Below are 20,620 nucleotides of genomic sequence, written 5' to 3'. Positions count from 1 at the left end.
ATGCGCACGAAAAAATTGTATTTAACATTTATTGTCAATCCACGCAATTTGTTCCATAAAACTATGAACATTTCGTATAACTTATTCATCATATACCCTGAAAGTGATTTCTTCCCTCGTAACCAGACTTTGGCACGGATACTTTTTCAATGTATTAATAATGTAATGCATTATTTATACTAAAAAAAAATCTTTCTTTTGAAGTACCATTGGTTAAAATAATTTTTACAGCAAGAACAATGCATTACAAAAAAAAAGAAATTTAAAGAGAAAAACGTGTCAAAGTACTTTTTTTTTAAATTCAATATTTGATTTATAAAAAAACTTACAGCGAATAGTTGAGGATTAAAATTTTCTTCAACAAAATTAGCGCCCTTTAATCAAACAAAAAATAAGTACTTACAGATTTATGAAGCAATAGTGCCAAAGTTTGCTCGCAACATGAAACACCAGCACTGCCACAACACAGTTACAGACGAAAAAATAATATAGTTCTTTTTGTACGCGTTCAAGCAAAAAAAAAAAAAAAAAAAAAAATCGTCACAAACCATCAACTGTACGTAAATGATTTTCAGGATGCTGATGGATCTCGCGAAAACGCGACCGGGCCGCCCCGGGTGTGGGCGAGCTCGGTCCCGCTCGTCGAAGCACCACCACTACCAGCAGCGCCACAAACTCCACAAGCGCCAATCCAAAGATCGGCAACGAAAATCGTTATCAAAGAGGCAAGTCGCATCGAGTCGCAGCGGCGGAAAAATCGGTCACAGGCGATGACAAGCCTGATTTTGGAAAACGCCGATCTGAACCGCCTGTTTCCGAAATGCCGGCCTAGGCTCGCCCCGGGCCAACAGCGACGACAACACCAGGAGGAAACGGCGCACGGCTGCAACGGCGCGGGAGGTGTTCTCGAGGGCCAGCTTCTTGTCATCGACGACGATTACCGGGACACGATGATCGACCTCGAGCGCGACCCCACGACCGACAGGTCAGTCGATCCTTTACATCTACGCGAGGCACTTCATGAAAATCGTTATCATATACCACGGGATTAAATTGCATTTGAAATCAATATGTATTGCAAATCTGATGAAATCGGTTTTAAATCAATCTAAAGTTTATATACTGTAACTTTTGTCATTCAAATGATCGTTATCAACCTGAAATCATTATTTACTCAAAACTTGAAATATTTCAACTTTACTCTGTAACTTTTATTATTTAAATGCTCGTACTAGTCGGATTGGCAATTATTATGCTCTGTACGTATATATTTAGTGACAGATCAATCGATCCTTTGTTTAAATTCGACCAGTGAGACAGTTTATGCAAATCAGTTATCATCAATCAATTAAAATCAGTTTGAGATTCAAAACGAGCGAATAATTTTCTTTGAACTTTCCATTTTAAATTTTATCATTCATGTGCTCAAAAGAGTACATACTAGTACAAGATCGGGAATTATTATGCTCCATTACACTGCACGTGTGATTGAAAAAGTTTACCGTGTCTTTTCATTCTTGTGATGAAAAAAAAAAAAAAAAAACTATGATGAATGATAATAAATCACATGATAATCATTTTGCAATTAAAACAAATATAGATCTTTTTTTTTCAACTAGCCATTTTTCAAGACCCATATTGGCATATACCTACAATGATTATAAAAAAATGTTGTACAAAAAAGAAGTAATACGCATATGTTTTAGGATATAATTATGATGATGAGATACAGCTCGATTGGATGTGTCATTATTTAAAAAAAAAAGTGACGGTTCATTGGCCAAAAAAAAAAAAAAAAAAAAAAAAAATCCAACCGATCGAGCTCCATTGAGACAAAAGATCACACTAATAGCTCATCCACTCGTTATATATTAAACCAAAAAATGTATATTATTCGTATATAGGTGCCGAAAGCGCACGAACGGCCGTAAAAAGTCGTCGCGGGTGTCCCGCCACCAGCACCAGCAAACGGCGGAAACGTTGATGGGCCAACAAGCCAACAACGTAACGAGCAACTCTGGGACCGATTGCCCGGCCAAGCACGTCCAAAACCACGTGGCGGCGGCCGCTTGTTCCTCGAGCTCGTCCTCGGCGTCGGGCCGCAGCGAGGACCCGTTACCCGGTCACTACGGCACCGACCAACTGGTCCAATCCCAACTGGACGACGACAGCGGCACCGAGGACAGCCCCGTGTACATACTCACCTCGGCAAAGGGCGATCGCAGCTACAAGCTACGCGACTCGAGGTGCTTTCCCTTACATTATATTGTATATATGTGTACAACAACATTGAAGGGGTGTGTATTGTACAACGGGGCGTCAATGGGTTGCACGACCCAAATTCACGGCAAACGTGTATGTGCGTCTACATGAGCAGAGCGCAGATTATATATACAATTGAGCGGCGAATTGAAATGGAAAAGTCGTGGCGCGTGGACTAATATACATATTTATATACATACATGTTATTTGGGGTGGGGGGAGTAGCTTTTACATTACATATATGTATGTTGCAGTGGGAAAAGGGTGGGGAGCTTTTGTTTTTTGGGTGGAAGGATCTTCGTGGGCGATGATGAACTCGATTTTTCGTTGAATCGGTGATGAGTGTTCGATTATAGGGTAATTGTCTCTGTCTCTTATTTTTTTTTTTTTTTTTCTTCATCATGAGGGTGGGTGCGTGTGAAAAAACACAATTTTCGATCCTTCTCATATAACTCGATCGGATGGAAATCGGTATACGGCAGCGCCTCCACGCAGCCGAAACTTGAATCTCCATACGTCACACGGGGTTTTGTGTGTGTGTTCCACCCACGAAGTTTTATCTCGGGAGTGTCGTGCGCGTGTATTGCTGATTGCGGGACTATTGTTTTGAATACTTACTTGGTTTGTTTGTTTTGTTTTTTTTTTTTTCGCGACAAGTGCACGCAGAGGGTAATCATATATACCGTTTCATTTGAACTTTTAAACCATCGGAAGATGTTTGGAACGAAGTTGTTTGCTGAATATTATTTACGAGAGGATAATCAAGTTGCTCTCATCAGTGTTCGTGTTGTGTTGTTTTTTTTTTTTTTTTTTTTTTTTATTCAATTTCAAACTAGTTTATTGGGTCGGTGGGAGAAGAAAATATTTTTCCATTTCTCACACACGAGTGTTTCATCGATTTTAGAGAGAGGATATATATAGTTTTTAGGTTAATGCAGGATACTTGTATTATGTGTACAAAAACGTGAGAGGGAAGGAAAAAAAAAAAAAAAGAAACATCTGTGCTCTCTGTACAGACGAAAGGAAGTGTTGTTATGATTGGCAATGATGTCAGACGCTTGGAATCTTTTTTTTTCCCTCTCACATCATGTATGTACTGACGGATAAAGTTGTTAATTGTAACTGCAGACTCTCCCCCGGAGATGGGCTCGGTTTTACTTTACGGTGTCAGTTGGTCTAAACGAATTTCAATCAGAGCGTCTTTTTTTGACATTTCATTCATCATCTGTGTGTGTTTATTTTTCGAAATTTTCGTGCTTTTATTCCAATCGTTTACTTAAATCAACAATTTATATTTTTTTTATTTCTTGCAGGATAATCGAAATAGCTGGTGGAAGGGAAGTTTTCTCACAGAGCAGAGGCAAGGTCGCTAGAAAGTCTCGTTTTCTTGCCGCCTCGAACTCACTGGGAAACGAGGATAATCAGTCGGACAAATTATCCTTTAAAAAGAACAACAAGTCTCCCAACAGACAGACCGTCTGGGAACTGAGGAGCAAGTGAGTATCGGAATAATTTGTATTTTTTTTTTATTCTTTCAACTAATGCACTCAACTATCAAACAGGTGTGGAGAAACAAGAAAGCAGCGAATGAATCGCGAGGTGACAGAAACCGTGTTTTCCAGCGAGGTGCACTCGGTTCGCAGAAATCCGAGCAAGTCTATCCTGGACTACGACTCGCCCAAGAACAATCGCGGACGTTTTGTTAATTACGACTCGATACTCAACAGCAACAATGCCGAACATGGTACGACCGGGCCCAAGAGCATCACGGATCTCGAGTACGGCTTGCCAAAAAATTGCATAGACTCACTGGTATGATTTTCGTTGCCATTCGCAAAACCCACTGTTACTCAAATTGTGGATTCATATTTTTATACCTTCCTCAGAGTTATCAGTCGTCTAACCACAAGACGCCACTGGTGCGCCATGTCAGTGGGCCTCCCGGCATGGCATTGGTGAACGATGGCGAGGTCGTCGTGTTTGACGATATTGACGACAACTGGCAGAACCTCAGGCTCGATCTCGGCTCGACTAATGCCCCGACAACCACGTCCTCGGCACAACAGCATGTGGACGAATTGTTTTTACAGCACCAGCAGCAAACGAGGACGCCTCCGGAGCCTCTCAGCTCGAGTCTCTGTAGCAGTCCCAGTCCCACGACGACCTACCACCGCAACACATCCGACTTCTTCAAGGTACAGATTCAGTTTTTTTTTTACACCTCTAAAAAGAATAAGATGCCAATGATGAAAATTATGCACGAAACATAGATGATGACTCCGGGGAGCGAGTGCGAGAGCGATTTTCCAAAACCGGAGCTGAATCATCACCACCACCACCACCATCACCAGCAGCACAATAAAGCTGGAGCGACGAGGCTCATCGGCGAGCTGCCCATCGCGCAATATTCGGGCAGCCCTCGGCGCTACGGCATGCGAGAAAATGTCCGACTGCCGACCCTCCTGTCGTCTCCCTCGTCCGTTTACGCCACGCCCCGACCAGGATTCCCACAGCGAGTACTGCCAACGACGCCCACTCAAAAGGAGGCAAGTCACGGTCGTAAACCCACAAAGATGCTTCAATGCTAATCGTAAACTAAATTTTTTTTTTTTTTTTTTTTTTCAATTCAAAGGAGGTGGAGGAGGAGGAAGAGATATGTGGTAACGAGATAATTATCGACGATGTCTCCGTATTGGAGCCGAACGACGAAACGGCCCTCACGAACGCGGTGCTGACCACGTCAATGGCACTGGCGACTTCGACGACGTCGCCAACGAGAGTCTCGACGCCGAGTGCTTCATCTCCCCTGGGTTTCGTAAGCGCAACGACGCTGACGACAATGTCGTCAGCTGCGCCTCTGGTCTCGACTACGACGCTCATCGCGACGAGCAACAGTCTCTCGCCAGCCGCGAGGCTAGCCGATGTAGACGACGATGACGAAGATGACGAGGAGGAGGAAGACGAAGCCAAAGACGAGGAGGAGGAAGAACCGGAGGTGGAAGAACGCGAGGAGGCAGCTGCCCTCGAGAGGAGAAGCGAGAGCCCTCTAAAGCCGTACGTTCTGCCAAGCGACAATTTGAGCAGCCTCGAGTCGCTCGGGGGCAGTACCTTCGACTACCTCTACGAGTTCTCGGAGACGCGCAAGGTCCTCGAGGAATTTTTCAAGTGTCCGGTGCCAAGCGAGGAGAAGCAGCTGGCGCTCGACGACTCCTTTACCTTCCAGGACCTTGACTACGAGCTCCGTAGGCAAGCTGGTGGCAGTGCCTATGTCGGCCAGAGGCTTGCCACGGTGCCGACGACGGAGGAGGTTCTCGTGCACGAGTCGCCGAAGAAGCACAAGCCCGAACAGTCGCAGGTTGAGCACGAGAACAATTTTTTGGACCTGTCGGCCGACACCGGCAGCAGCGAGGACCTCGGCGAGACCGAGGTCGGGCTGCAGGTGGGCCACTCGAGGAACTTCACCCTAAGCCCCGAGACGACCGAGTGCGACAGCAACTGCGGGGATCTCGACAGCGAGATGTCCCTCATGATGATGGACAACGAGCTCCTACCCTCCAGTGGTCTGCTCGGCTCTCTCGGTGACCTCGGCAACAACAGCGACTCGCTAAGGTTAGTAACTGATCATAATTTGTCGTTTATCCATTCAAGTATTTTTTTTTTTTTTTAATAACCGTCGTGTCTTTGTTAGGATATACACGAGCATGCCCGTACTCGAGGACGGACTTTCGAGCGGTCACGCGAGCGACACCGACAACAACAACCCGACAGTGATGCTGATGAAGAGGCAAATCAACGAGATCGAGAAGGAAATAATACAGAGGACGAGAAACGACATGCTGGGTACGGACAGCAACGATAACGCCAAAGACGTGGGTCTGAGGTTGCAAGCGGCATCGCCGGAGCTGTTCATCACAAAGAAGGATAACTCGTACGACACGACGAGCGAGCTCCAACTCGATGGGCTGGATCCACTGGGCACTCCGCCGCCTCCGGCACCGCAGAGCCGGCAAGGCGTAGCTCTCGAACAGCAGGGTGGCGAGGTCGAGGCGGCTATCAAGGATATTCGGATGGCGCTGCAGCGAACGAAAACGCTGCCCGTCAAGTCACCGTCCGATGAGCCCCTGGAGCCCAGCGTCAGTCCCATTTGGATTCCAAGGTACCCACCGATGTACCCTTTGACCATTTTTTTTTTTTTTTAAATATTCCTCGAGTACCTCGCGGTCTCCTTCCATTGTCCGACGTTAAGTTGGTTCATCTAACTAAGGCGTAGTTTGTTGGATGACAGGAGACGAATCTGCACGGAGAGCAACAGCGAGGACTCGGAAATGAGGCGCAACGCCGACGACGTCGATCTCGAGGCCGAGGAGGCTGCCGACGAGGAAGAGGCTGACACTGATCTCGAAACGGATCGGCTGCTCGGACAACAGCGAACTGATGATCAGGGCTTCTACGACGACAAGGTATAAATAATGTTTACTTTGCTCGGTCTCTTCCGAAATAAAAAATAATCGAATACGCGAGTAAAAAAAGTCAATTGTTTCCGAAAAATCACTAGAGCCTTCCAGTTCGGGAGAATATTTTACTTCGTGTGATAAAAAATACTCGATGATATGGTCTCAATGTGCTTATCCCGCAATTGTGTACAGTGTCAAACTCACGTATTTATTCGCCCAAGTATCAGTAATCACGTTAATATTCAAGTGCACATTTTCAATACCCTCCCAAAGTCTTAATTAGTGTATTTCTTTTTTTTATTTATTTTTTTTCTCAACCGATTGTACGCTCGTATTCTTCGTCGGAACGTACAAAAACGTTTTGATGTAAAAAGTACGAGTACACACTCAGTTGAGTACCATAGAACATCCAATTGTACAATAGTTGATTGGACGACCCGATTTTTGGGCTCACAAAGTTCCAAGATGCAATTTTTACCCCTATTGTCGATGCACAATATACTGTACAGCTAAATGTAAGAAAGAAAGAGAAAAAAAAAAATTCAATATGTAAATTAGCCGCTAGTTGTAATATCCACGCGTAAATACAACGTAAAAAGGATATAGTAAATCGTTGCTCGTCCAACGATATCAGCTATACCTTACGTATGTATAAGTGTCACGTCGTGCCTGTGTCGTCTGTCTGTAAACATCTCCATACGTTAACCGATCGATCGATACCCAAGTATATTTCCACATAACTTATATATACGTACACCAGATCCATCCACTCCATTCACCATGATCCATCTGTCTGTGTCTCTACGTATACATCGTACGTGTCGTCCGATCTCTTGTGTACGCCTGTACATATATATATATATGTGTATGTATAACACAAAGTGGGCACCCGGTCCCCGCGGTCTCCTCCAGAGCTGGCGCAAGCCCAAGACACGGACGCTCCTGCCCAACCACGATCGGCCAAAACCAAGCGGCAACAACAACAACAACAACATCAACAACAACAACATCAACAATAACAACAACAATAACAACAATAACAACAACAACAACAACAACATCAGCACGAGTGCCATGGTCAGTTCGACGCAACAGCCGGTGGTGGTGAAGCCGACGTCCCTCGCGCTCGAAGTTCTCGGGGGTGGTATCCAGGAAGCCCTGGGCTCGCCGTCCAAGCCACAGCCAGTGCAGTCTGCGTCGTCGTCACAGCAGCAGCAGCAGCAGAGGTCCGACGTTACGGGAGCCTCGGCGACGAGCCCCGACGATCAGCAGCAATTGGTCCCGGACGGCAGTCCACCGGCGGCCTCCGCTACGTCCCCGCAGCCGAAAACCACCACCTCCCCCTCATCCCCCCGAAGCCTCAAGGAGCCCGTCGCCAAGGTGATAAAGGTGCACTCCCCCTCGCCCCCCCCCCAGAACGCACGACGCCTGCACGCTCAGAGGCACCACCTATCAACGCACACATACATGTTTTTTAACAACGCATTGTTGTGCCTTGCCTAGCTTATGCGTTTCATGGAACATAATTGGTTTTTTTTTTTTTTTTGGATGTTCGATGAGATATGCAATGGTATGTCCTTGATGAAACTCGAGGTCGTGTCTTACTTTTGAGATGTCCAAAGGTGCCATGTTTTTTTGTTTTTTAGAAATTTTCAGTTCCGAATAATGATAATGATGAAATGAAAGTTACCGAAGAAAACAAAAAATTGTTTTGACATAACGCGTTGCCAAAAAAGTCACTGGAAATCCTTTCAATACTTGAGATCTTTTTGAAACTCGAGTTGGGTTTTCAAAAACTGTTTTTCAGATCTAAAGAATAATTTTTAAAACTTGGACTAAAAAATCCGTTCCATCTCGGGGATGATATAGTTTAAACGACAAAAAGAAAAATAATAATCAAGAATCAACGAAAATTCTGCTTATCCTTAGCCGTTTGCTTGCTCGCATGCGTTATTTTGTTAATATGTGGACAAATATAATACACTCTCGGTGCAATCGTGTCCAAAAATGTATCGACATATGCTTTACAGCGATAGTTTTTGTTGAACCATATATTATTTAAATAGGAGTTATGCGTAGACATTTGATGTTTATTATAATTTTTTTTATATCTCGTTGCACACTGTTCCACCCTGTTATGTTATTATTATTTTGTATATAGTTTTAATTAATATTACTACCATGTAAATAATGTTTGTTTATACTCTCTAAGCTGGGATATAGCAACATATTTGATCAAATTTTTTTTTTTTTTTGGTATACCATATTAAAACAAACAAATTTTTTATTCTTAATTTACATGTAATTACGCATTAACATTATACAATACATGATTTAATATTACAAAAATGCATGAGCGAAAAACAAGGAGTATACATTTTACAGGCTTGGGTGCAATTATTTTGTGGATTTATAAACACTTGGAAAGAAAATAATTTTTTTTTCAAAAATTAAGTCCATTATTTTACAGTACCATACTGGAAAATTTTTTCCAGCAAATAAGTTTTAAATCTTAAATTCCATTGCAAAGTATTTGAAACAAAATACATTCAAATACTTTGATTAATTTTCTTATTCTAAACTGTTTTCACCCTCAAATTCTAATGCATTGTTTCCGTTGGAAAAAATAAGTAACGATCGAAAAAAAAAAAAAAACACTTATTTTAATATTACATTAAAAGTGACATCGAAAAAAATTTAGTGCCCGAGTCTGCGCATTATTTATCATTTCAAAGATCCAAACAACGAAAAAGTCTTGAGTTTGACGATGAAATTTTTTTATTTTTTTATTTTCAGGACAAGGAAGGAAAGAAAAAGAGCCGCAACAAAGAGGGTGAGATTGCATTACGTTTTCCCATATAAATGTATACTTTGCCCTCCGTATTACACTTGAACCCAACATTTTTTCGCAACCAAAACAATTAACAATTTCCATCCCAAAATTAATCGTAGTGACATACTAAAAGTATCTAATACAATAATACACTGTGACGCAATCGGCAATAAAACTCAATGTAAAGTCGATTTCCCAATAAATCGGCGCTCGCGAGACCGAGCCAAGGTGACTATAATCTAACGCAGCTCCGCGAGTAAATCTCTCTAATCTAGATAAAACCGGTTGCGCTAGCATAGACACACTTACACAAATTTTCATTGCTTGGGAAGAAAAAAAGAAAAAAATCTAACCGATCTAATTTGTTTTTTTTCCTCGATCGAATCTCTGATTTTGCCACTCCTTCCCTCTTCTGTAACATTGTGCACGTATAACTAACATGGAACTGCGACGTGCGGGGAAAAAAAAAAAAAAAACTCCAATGGATGGTCTGAACGCTGTCCCACGCTACCCCTCCACTACTAACTTTTAATGGTACGTAAGTAACAACACACGTCTTTTTAATGCATCCTCCGTAGTATTTATACGCGAGATCTTGCATACATGGCTTTTTTCAACATAGTACAAGCGTGTAATTTTTTTTTTTTTTTTTTTTTTTTATATCGAAAGATAACATCGAGAGATGACGGGTGCGACGTTACCGTCAATATTTGATCTGCGGTGCATCAGACTGCTTATCAGTTTTCGGTGCTCGTCATCTCTCTGAAGAATAAGTGCGGATGGTGGTTTTGTGTGTGAAACAAAAAAAAAATATATGTATAAAAAAAAAGGAAAAATGGAAGAAAACGAGGAGCTAGTGATGTTGATAGTAGTAGCTCCGTCGGGAGTGCACAGAGAGCGAGTGTCGTCGTCGAGAATCACGATGCGCGCCTTGCACTGTCCGACGGATTATCTGTCGGTTTTTGGCGAATTAACGGAAAGGGAGGCTAAATGGCACGTGTCGTTGACGATTGCAGCGTTGCTGAACGACCCGACAGTGCTGATCGAAGGCGTGCTCTTTCGGGCGCGTTACCTCGGCTCGACTCAGCTGGCGTGCGAAGGACAGCCCACCAAGTCGACCAGGATGTGCCAGGCTGAGGAGGCCGTGTCGAGGATAAAGGTAGGCTGTTTCTGGGATTTTTTCCAATTCTTTTTCATTTTTCCTCCTCAAAACACAGCAGGCATTTTTTCCTCGTCTCCTCTACAATACTTACGAGGAGAAATGAATGGTCTGTACCATATACATACCAAGCGTTTCTCCCCCAAAAATATTGTGTAACTTTCATGCTGATTATGACAAACAAGTTCACCGAAACAACTTTATTTTGTTCCGTTTCTCCCCCATTTTGCGGGATCGAAAAATTTTTCAATAGTTTGGTGAGTTTGTTTCAACTGTGCGCATCAGAACAGCTTACAACATATATACCGAGGATGTTTCGTGTGCGTATATGTATGAAATATATATATTTACATACAAATGCGCGTGGGCATCATTACCTTGGTTAAATTGCCGGCTCATGCAAGTATATAACATACCGAATGCTGTATTGATACATCGACGTCCTTTTACCTCGAATCCCTAATGCTATCGCTAATCATTTTTATTTTATTTTTTCATTCAGAAAGACATTTTTTGGTAATTTTATAGCATTGATGTTTATAAAATGATTACGGATGATACCTGAAATATATTTGTTTCTCATACAAGTTACGAATTTGTATCTATATTGATTGAAAAAAAAAAAAAAAAAAAGAATAGATAAATTTTTTCTTTGTTCTCGGTAATAAAGTATTGCATCATTGCATGTCAAGTACTAAAATGATCAATGTGTATGCATTAACTAAAAAATATATTTATTTTTACCCAATAAAAGTATATATACGTATATTATGTCAATGCATTTTGACATATCATCGTATTTATTTTTTTCTTTCAAACATTTTTGTCGATTGCTTGCAAACCTCCCGTATTAGTTTCATAATTTGGAAATCATCACTTATGTTACTGTCACTTTCTCACAGTAGGTTTTTAATCAGCAAAACAATGTCTCGTGGTGGATTTCGAACCGTTTTTACGTGAATATTATTTTACTACTACAAATGCTGAAGCAACGAAAATTATTGTTTGACTTTTCATTTATAATATATCATAAAAACATTTTTGTCGATAAGTATAAATTATTTATATTCTATCTAAATTGTACTTAAAAAAAAAAAAAAGAAAAAAAAATTCCACGATAATAAATATGAAAATGTTGTATGTGAAATGTAAGATCCGTGAGTTAAACTCATGAAGCCTTGATGAGTACGATTTCAATCTGTTTTGACCAAAGATAGTAAATAGCGAATTTTGTGGTATGATAATAACATAAAAATATACATCGAAAAGTTCATATTTTACCTTTGAAGAGCCACCAGAAAGATTTTACCTGTCTTTTGCACTATTTGTGTAATCTCACAATAAAATAGTCACCCCAGCACGAAACAAATTTATATTGTATGTGACAATGAGATTCTTGTATTCGTCGTCGTTCCAAACACTTTATTTCTATGATTATTATTATGTTAAACTTTTGAAAACTGTGTATCATTAGTATTTATTTTTAAAATACTTACTACGACATTTCCCAGCTGGTTAAAGTTTTTCTCGACTCCAACCCCCTTCTTTGTATTCTAAAATTAGGATTTTTATTTCACTATTTTCAAAAACTTTAAGACCTGCCTATTTGCCTTCAAACAAAATTTTTTGCCAATTGTGAATTATAAATCTTTTGACATTTTCAAACATTTTTTTGAATTCAAAAGCCGTATGAGATTATTTTACACCATAGAAACACTTTCGGTTTATCAAAAAATATATATATATATTTTTTTTTTTTTTGTTTGAGGTCCAAAAACATTTACGTATAGTTTTTTAATTGTACAAGTATTGATTTTTTAATTGCTGAGTATTTCCAATAAAAAAAAAAAATGATTCTGACTAAATATACGCAACGTGAGAATTAGAAAAAACGAAATGTGAAAAATGGCAGATATATATATAAAAAAAAAAAGATAGTTACCGGAAAAGTACTGCTATCTTTACCTTAAACGTTTACCTCAATGTCGTATGATCTGGTACATAATGTAGCGTGTGAATCAATGTGTCGGATGTGAAAAAAAAAGAAGTGTTTTGCCTACTTATGCCTTTGTAATGTTCCACATACCACAATATAGTTTTTGTTTTAATTTGGCTGCTTCAAAATCGGCTTTTTAAATAAAAAAAATTTCCAACTCTATATTTTTCACTCATACTATCTTTTTCCGTAGTTTTGAGACAACGTCGCAGCATGAAATTCTATTGACAAAAAATCAACTTAAAAAAACAAAGAATCATCTGTGTAAGGTTTTTATTTTTCAAAAAATATTCCGAATATATGATTTTTTTTTTTATTCTATTGAAATATAATTTTATTTGTCAACCATTAGTTGTTGTACAGAAAAAAAAAAAATTTTCATTAAAACTGCAAAATATTTATAAATTACTTACGAAAATAATTATCCTTTTTTTTCCTACCATATCATTAAAAAAAAAAAAAATAAAATAAATAAATTATGCGAATACAAATAGATATCCATAGAATTTCATGTTCCTATACCCTAATATCATAAAAAATAAATAATTTCAAAAATTTCAAACTTATTTATTATCAGTCTCGAGAATAATGTGTATGATATAAATAATAATAATAATAATAAAAATCATGAAAAAAGAAATTATGTATTGTGTCGTAAAGTTATGATTATTGTCGATGATGAAGAATAAACATCCAAGCTCGTTTGTTATTGTACAATCCAAAGATCCGATATCATAGTGAATATAATTGTTTGAATGCGTAATTATGAACATTGTACAAGTAGGAAACGTCTCCACCTCCGGTACTGTATTGTTCTTTTTTTTTTTTTTTTTTTTTTTTTAATAATATGTTAAACACGATGTGCAACCACTACCGTCGCCTGTTCTCTCGTGTATACTTTAGCATCGTTTATCTGTGTCGAACTGAGACAGCACTCGACCGAATGCAATTCATGTACACCACACCCCTTGCAATAAATGTTGCAACAAAGTATACCTATAGCTGCCCAACCAAGACGCAAAGAACAAAAACAACAATTCTTTGTATTTTCACATCGCAAAAAAAAAAAAAATTAAAAAAAAAAAAAAGAACCAGGACGACGCCAGCAACTCGACCCTTACGGAGCACCACCACCTACCCAAAAGCAGCTCGGCAACTTTGACTCCGCAAGCGAGCCAAGACGAGGAGGATTGCGACTCGAGCGAGGAATTAATGGCCCAACAACAACAGGCCGAGTCTAGCGTTTTTCGGCTGCAGTTCCTCGGGTCTGTCGAGGTCGAGGAGGAGACCGGCCGCAAACGGCGCAAACGGCTCAAAAAGCACATGGTCGAGGAAGCTGTCACCAAGATCAAGGTGCCTATACCCCCCCAATAACCGTCTGATCCACCAGAGAAGATTTTATCTCACGCGTGTGGGGGGGAAACTACGTCACGTTTCGTTGTTGTGGGGACGTTTACCTAAACTAAAAGCCCAAAAAAAGTTTATGTATATGCGTGCGATCGTACTTACGTGGAATTTTCTTTTTTTTTTTTTTTTTTTTTTTCTTCAATTTTTAAAAAGTACATACAATCATATTGTTTCTTTTCCTCCCCCATTGCTATCCTCCGAATCCTCTACCCGAAATGCGATACAAAGCTCAGCCGCATATATATAGTGTATGTACATTGTACTACCCAATCGCTACACACGTAACGCCTAAGCCTCTGTATTATTATTATTATTAACATTTAATTTAATTACAATTATGATAACCAAAGGACAGAGAAAGAAAAATATAGATGATAATTTTTGCATTGCTAATGTTAACCAATTGCATTTTTCATCTTTTCCATGCTGCTTTCGCGAGTAGGCTCTGGTAAGTTGTTGTTTCATCTTGGTTTTTTTTTTTTTTTTTTTTTTTTTTTTTTGTTTCGTTTGTTTGTTGTTTTGTTTTATTTTATTTATTTTTGTTTGTATGCTTCACTAAATGCGTGTGCTTCAAGGGGACGATGTAGCTCATTTTGTCGATATAACACTAGGCTAATCATGACAACAATAATAATAATAATAATGTTGATTCCCTTGACCAAGCGCTTGACTGTATACTTAACTGTTGCAGTAAAATTTGCTATAGTGTTTTTTTTTTTTTTTTTTTTTTTTTTTTCCATCAACTAATCAAAGTAGGACGATAAATCCGACAAATCGAAATTCCACAGGCACCGGAAGGCGAGTCCCAGCCAAGTACGGAGGTGGACCTGTTCATCTCGACGGAAAAGATAATGGTCCTGAACACGGATCTCAAGGAAATCATGATGGACCACGCGCTGCGTACGATATCGTACATCGCGGACATTGGCGAGCTGGTGGTGCTGATGGCCCGAAGGCGCTTCGTGCCCCACGAGATGGACGAGGCGCCCAAGAACCGCACGCCCAAGATGATCTGCCACGTGTTTGAAAGCGAGGAGGCCCAGTTCATAGCCCAGAGCATCGGCCAGGCCTTCCAGGTCGCCTACATGGAGTTCCTCAAGGCGAACGGCATCGAGGACCACAGCTTCGTCAAGGAGATGGATTACCAGGAGGTGCTCAACTCCCAGGAGATATTTGGCGACGAGTTGCAGATGTTCGCGAAAAAGGAGATGCAGAAGGAGGTGGTCGTGCCCAAGGCCAAGGGGGAGATACTCGGGGTAGTGATAGTCGAGTCGGGCTGGGGTTCGATGCTGCCGACAGTCGTCATAGCCAATTTGGCGCCGGCCGGCGCGGCGGCCCGGTGCGGACAGCTCAACATTGGCGATCAGATAATCGCCATAAACGGCGTCTCGCTGGTCGGGCTGCCGCTGTCGACCTGCCAGACCTACATAAAAAACTCCAAGAACCAAACTGTCGTCAAGCTCACGGTCGTGCCCTGCGCCCCTGTCGTCGAGGTAAAGATCAAACGGCCCGACACCAAGTACCAGCTTGGCTTTAGCGTGCAGAACGGGGTCATTTGTAGCCTGTTGCGCGGTGGTATTGCCGAGCGAGGTGGTGTGCGCGTTGGTCACCGCATCATCGAGATCAATAACCAGAGCGTCGTTGCCGTGCCCCACGAGAAGATCGTCAACCTGTTGGCTACCTCCGTCGGGGAGGTTCGTTATATCATCGTTGTAGCCATACGTACAACGGAACTGTATGGTTCATTTCTGGATTGTTGTTTTTTTTTTTGCAGATCCTTATGAAGACGATGCCCACGTCGATGTTTAGGCTGCTGACGGGCCAGGAGTCACCGGTGTACATATAAGCCTGCGTTGAACAGACAATGCACACGTCGTCCTCGCTATACCTTGAGCCCCAAATTCTCCAGCTTTTCGGAGCCCTCCGCTGCTAATACGTGCAATTTCTTCTATATATACCATTACTGCTACTCCTACTTCTAACTCCCAGAGCCGATAAGTCAGCCGACAAACAGCTGTACTCTTCAGCTACACTATATATGCATATATATATATATATTATCATTGTCATTAATAATATTCTTTCATCGCGCGCGTGTGTGTGAAGCTCCGAGGTGCTGGGATATAACGTATATACTTGTATGATGTTTTTACGTCGTTGTCGTCGTACTCGGATTTTTGGTCAATTTTTTTTTTTTCTACTTTTCTTTCCTACTCTCTAAACAGATTAGCACCATACCTACTGAGAAATTCTTTTGTAAGTTTAGAAGTGGGTTATTTTCGATTGGCTCGGGGGAATGGGTAATTTTTCCTTTTGAGCACAACAAATATTGAATATTTATATAATACTACACGGACTGGTGAGATGGCGGATGTATGAATGAATGAAAAAAAAAAAAAAAAAAAAAAAAAAAAAAAAGCCGAAAGATTATATCACACTGCGAAAGTATCCCATCGCAGGTAACGCACGCACATTGAAGAATGTTCGTCGATGAGGTGCACGGGACGTGGAGTCGTACAGGAGAAAATGACAAAAGTTGCACACAGGATTATAAATAGCACAAAAGCTTTTCAAGTATATTGTCTAAGGCGAGGCTGAAAAACTGTACATTACTATTATATGATCTTATAATTAAAATATAGGAAAAATGACGTGCAGGTTGAGGGGGGGGGGGAGATACAGCAATCAGCAATGCGTTGTGACTGTCAAGGAAATGAGCAAAAAAATGTTGCTTTAGAATTTTTCGCACCATAGGTAATACGTATAAATTTATATTTAATATATTAATCTCTCGACGTTGTTCTTCATCGTTTTGAATATGCTTTTCATTCAAGAAAAAGTGTGTTTTCCAAAACGAATGTCGAGAAGTCATAGTAATAAAAATAAAAATAATAATTATTATTATAATAAAACGATACATCAATACGAGGAAGAAAAAAAAAGAAAAATTTGTACCGATTGAATTTTGCTTGGCTCACGCTACCGCGTTCCTTTTATTCATTTGTATTATTGACTTTACAATATACATATACATACTTGTGAATTGCGTACACATATGTACACATATGATATATAAATATACTAACACGTTTGAGCATTTGATGCAATTAATATACGTTGAAATCCGAGTGTACAGTATTTGAAAGTCTACAGTGAAAATTGACAAGATGTTCATTAACATAATCGTTTTTTTATCTCCTTTTTTTATAGCAGTTAAAGTTTGCAAATTCGCTTAGTACAGTATTTATTATCGAATACAGGATTTGTACTGGTGATAAATTTTACACTCGTTTAAAACAAAATCGTAACGTGAGTTATAAAAATGAAATATTTTTACACATCAATTATACAAGGAATGTACATGTCGTCTGTTTTCATTGCATACCCGGCTTTCGAAGTGTAAATTGTTAAAAGGGCTTATTAAAGTTTTGTAGAGAGAGGGAAAATTTTTTTCTTAACTTGACAGCATTTAGGAGAATTACAGTACCTACGGTGAGCCATTGATACTCAGTGGTTTCTCCAAACTTTTTCGTATGCATTATTGTAATGATGTTTCAACGCGTTTTATTTATTAATTATCCAAATTTTTATTTAACCCTCGCTTTGATTAAAAAAATAAAAAAAAATTCAAAAGACACTATTAAATAAGGTAAAAAGGAAAACAAGTATTAATAAACAAAAAAAGATAAAACGAGTGAGAGAGTAACAATAAGTGAGAAAAAAAAAAAAAAGTCAAGCATGAGAGTGTGAATGACGGCAGGAGCTCGTAGGTCACGAAACATAATACATCGATGCCAAGGTTCATTCTCACCGATGACAGTCACTAATAATTTATTAAAAGCATAATAACTCGTAATAGCGAATAGATATTTAGTTTAAAAGACAGCGGATGGTCCATGAACTTTGGCATGGACAGGATTGTCATTCGTGATTCACGCATTTAGTTGTAAATGTAAAACAGTGTGTGTTTAGTGGGATCAATCGAGATCTGGACATATAGTTAGGGAAAAACATGATTTGACGTTAAAGATGAAGAAACGGGAAAAAAAGTCTTATCTAGTCATTAATCGCTAAGATTTAAACAAATAGGGGTTATTATTATTAATAATATGAATGAATGAAAGCTTGAAATTCAAAAGACGTGCAATGCAGAATTCTCGTGATGGCCATATTATATTAGCAAAAGTTATATTATACCTCCACGCGACTGATTTTTATCTCATAAAAAACAAAACGTATTGTTTTTTTACAAAGAAAATTCCTACACCGGGTATTTTACTTGATTTGGTAAAGTATATTTTTAATTAATTTTATCATGTTACACAGTCGACGCATCAATAAATTTTATTTAACTCACTAGTCATGGACACTGATTGAATTAATGCAAATTTTGATACGTTATACAATAAAAATATATATATATATCTACACGAATACATTAAGTTATTATACGATTTGCATTTTTACGAGTATAAACAATGATAATTCATAGTTGTTATATAGGAAGTTGATACGAAAGTTCCCCAAATGTTTTGTTCATTGATAGTGTCTTACGAAAAATTAGCTTGTATAATATCTCTCAGTCGCCTTAATCGAAAGCAAAGATTAAAAGACTATCTTGAACGCGAAGGAGGTGCATTTTTAATCGGAGCATAATAAATTTCGGTATGGCTCTCCCTTGTGTTGTATAAATATATAATATCTGCATGAAAAAATGTCGTACTAACTGGAGCAAAAAAGAAAAAAGAAAAAAAAAAAAAAAAAAAAAAAAAAGAATGAGGTACCAAGAGCCAATGAATAAAACTGTGTTAAATCTTGCATAATGTGAAAAAAATAAATAAATAAAATGAAATCGTCTCACAAGAGTTACAGCTTGCATTTAAGCGTATATTTTATTCTGACTCGGCTGTAATTGACAATGGTTTTAATTGAGAGAAAAAAAATACAATTTTACGAATGCTCGGTAATCGAAAAAATTATAATTTCCCGTAATTTTCAGTATCAAGCGTGTTGAGCATCTAAAAAATTGAATAGTTTTTCACTCTGCATTTTTACCAAAAAAATATTGTACTATAAATATATCATTATGCGTTTAGTTACTTGTGTAGGTAATAATTCTTCGATGAATTATCCAAAGAGCTATTTTGGTCTCTCGCTGCGGAACAACCTATCAAATGACAAATTGTATGCTTACAAATTCAGGATAATTTGTGTAATTAATACAGTGTTGGTCGAGTAATTGATTTTTTCGATATACAAATAAATAAATAAATAATGTATGATTAATGCTACATGAAGAATTATATTTATTTCCTGGGATATTGTTAAACGCATTAAAGTGACGTATGCATGATAAAAACAATAATAACAGTTATGACAGGAAATACATAGCTACAACAGAGCCTAGATATAAAAGTTGCTTTTTGTTTATGAAGGCTGTGGCACTTGTTAATTTTTTACTACAAGTCCGCTTGAAAAGTGGTATTTTTAAAACGTAATTTTGAACATTAGATCTGGAAAAAAAAGGAACTTGTCTTTATTATTTATTATCATTATTTAGTTGTTGAAATAAAGGAAAAACAAATGAAACTATTAAAAAACACTAACGGGAATAAAAAGCTACGTTTGAAGCTTTTTGACTGCAAAGAAACACAGTTATTGCGAACAAATAAAATTTTAAAAAATTGAGACTGCGTAAAGTGAATCGTTTAATATAGCGCTTTTTTGAGTCATTTTAAATGAATAGAAAAAAAAAAAAAAAAAAAAAAAAGAAGAAGAAAAAGAAAAAGAGAAAAAAAAACAATTAAAGATAAGACGTAAACATATTGAGACACAAAAATAGAGTTAAAAAATTGCCGAACAAAAAAAAAAGATGCCAGTACGTAATGTTGAATACGTTTAGTATAAGCTTTTCGAGCTTTTTTCATCGATTTCATTAAATTTTAAAACGAGCTCAAGTACACGCGGCACGTTATACTTTTATTTTAAATAAGAATGTTCATACGCATAACAGCGTACAAAAAATAATTTCTTTCGACAGACTATGTATAATTACTGTGTAGTATGATTTAAAACAATTATTAAAAAGAAAAAAAAACCAAAAAGCAAATGATGCAAAAGTTTTCCATCAATTCGGACGCCCACTCTTATGAAATAACATTGGGCATATACATATTAAATGTGTTGTATGTGTGTACACATGTACACTTGTATGCAAAAAAGTATCGATGGTATTGATATACTTGATACACACATGCAGATAAAAAAAAAAAATAGAGCTTGTGTTGGTAGCTTTGAACTGTCATGACATATATACATAAACAGAAGCCCCAGCAGGCTGCGAGAACGAAATATCATGACTATCCTTATCAATGTTTGTGAATGTATTATAAGTTATGGTTAAATAAGTAAGCGAGCTATTGAATGTGTATATGGTAATACTAGTCCACACAAAGACAACAATAAACTGTAATTTTGAACTTAAGTATAATTTTTTTTTTTTTTCAACA

General features: G+C 38.6%; 1 protein-coding gene across 3 annotated transcripts; it reads left to right on the top strand.

Moving 5' to 3' along the window:
• Positions 1–716: 716 nt before the first annotated feature.
• On the top strand, positions 717–20,565 carry LOC106644142 (uncharacterized). Of its 3 annotated transcripts, XM_089595547.1 has the most exons (16): positions 717–985; positions 1,905–2,246; positions 3,576–3,758; positions 3,825–4,074; positions 4,149–4,457; positions 4,533–4,808; positions 4,961–5,871; positions 5,951–6,418; positions 6,527–6,722; positions 7,629–8,105; positions 9,513–9,549; positions 10,566–10,708; positions 13,794–14,057; positions 14,554–14,559; positions 14,900–15,805; positions 15,886–20,565. In XM_089595547.1, exons 1-16 carry the CDS (start codon positions 771–773, stop codon positions 15,955–15,957), a joined length of 5,055 nt encoding a protein of 1,684 aa, XP_089451673.1. In that variant the 5' UTR covers positions 717–770; the 3' UTR covers positions 15,958–20,565. The 3 variants fall into 3 exon arrangements, with proteins under 3 accessions (XP_089451673.1, XP_089451675.1, XP_089451674.1); XM_089595549.1 differs by lacking the exons at positions 13,794–14,057; positions 14,554–14,559 and having other exon boundaries at positions 4,895–5,871; positions 6,533–6,722; positions 7,599–8,105; positions 10,587–10,708; XM_089595548.1 differs by lacking the exons at positions 13,794–14,057; positions 14,554–14,559 and having other exon boundaries at positions 4,895–5,871; positions 6,533–6,722; positions 7,599–8,105.
• Positions 20,566–20,620: the final 55 nt, after the last annotated feature.

This window comes from Copidosoma floridanum, unplaced genomic scaffold (assembly GCF_036245765.1).
Source record: "Copidosoma floridanum isolate Cflo_tuat_1 unplaced genomic scaffold, Cflo_Japanese_pri ptg000025l, whole genome shotgun sequence".
Classification (NCBI taxonomy): domain Eukaryota; kingdom Metazoa; phylum Arthropoda; class Insecta; order Hymenoptera; family Encyrtidae; genus Copidosoma; species Copidosoma floridanum.
This window is presented reverse-complemented; position numbering and strand designations above follow the sequence as displayed.

Bases quoted from the DNA above. Each gene is read 5' to 3' on its own strand.
- LOC106644142 (XM_089595547.1), top strand. From the start codon at position 771: ATGACAAGCCTGATTTTGGAAAACGCCGATCTGAACCGCCTGTTTCCG. The intron at 9,550-10,565 runs GTGAGATTGCAT...TGACGATTGCAG, and splicing joins AAAGAGCCGCAACAAAGAGG to CGTTGCTGAACGACCCGACA. The intron at 10,709-13,793 runs GTAGGCTGTTTC...AAAAAAAAAAAG, and splicing joins AGGCCGTGTCGAGGATAAAG to AACCAGGACGACGCCAGCAA.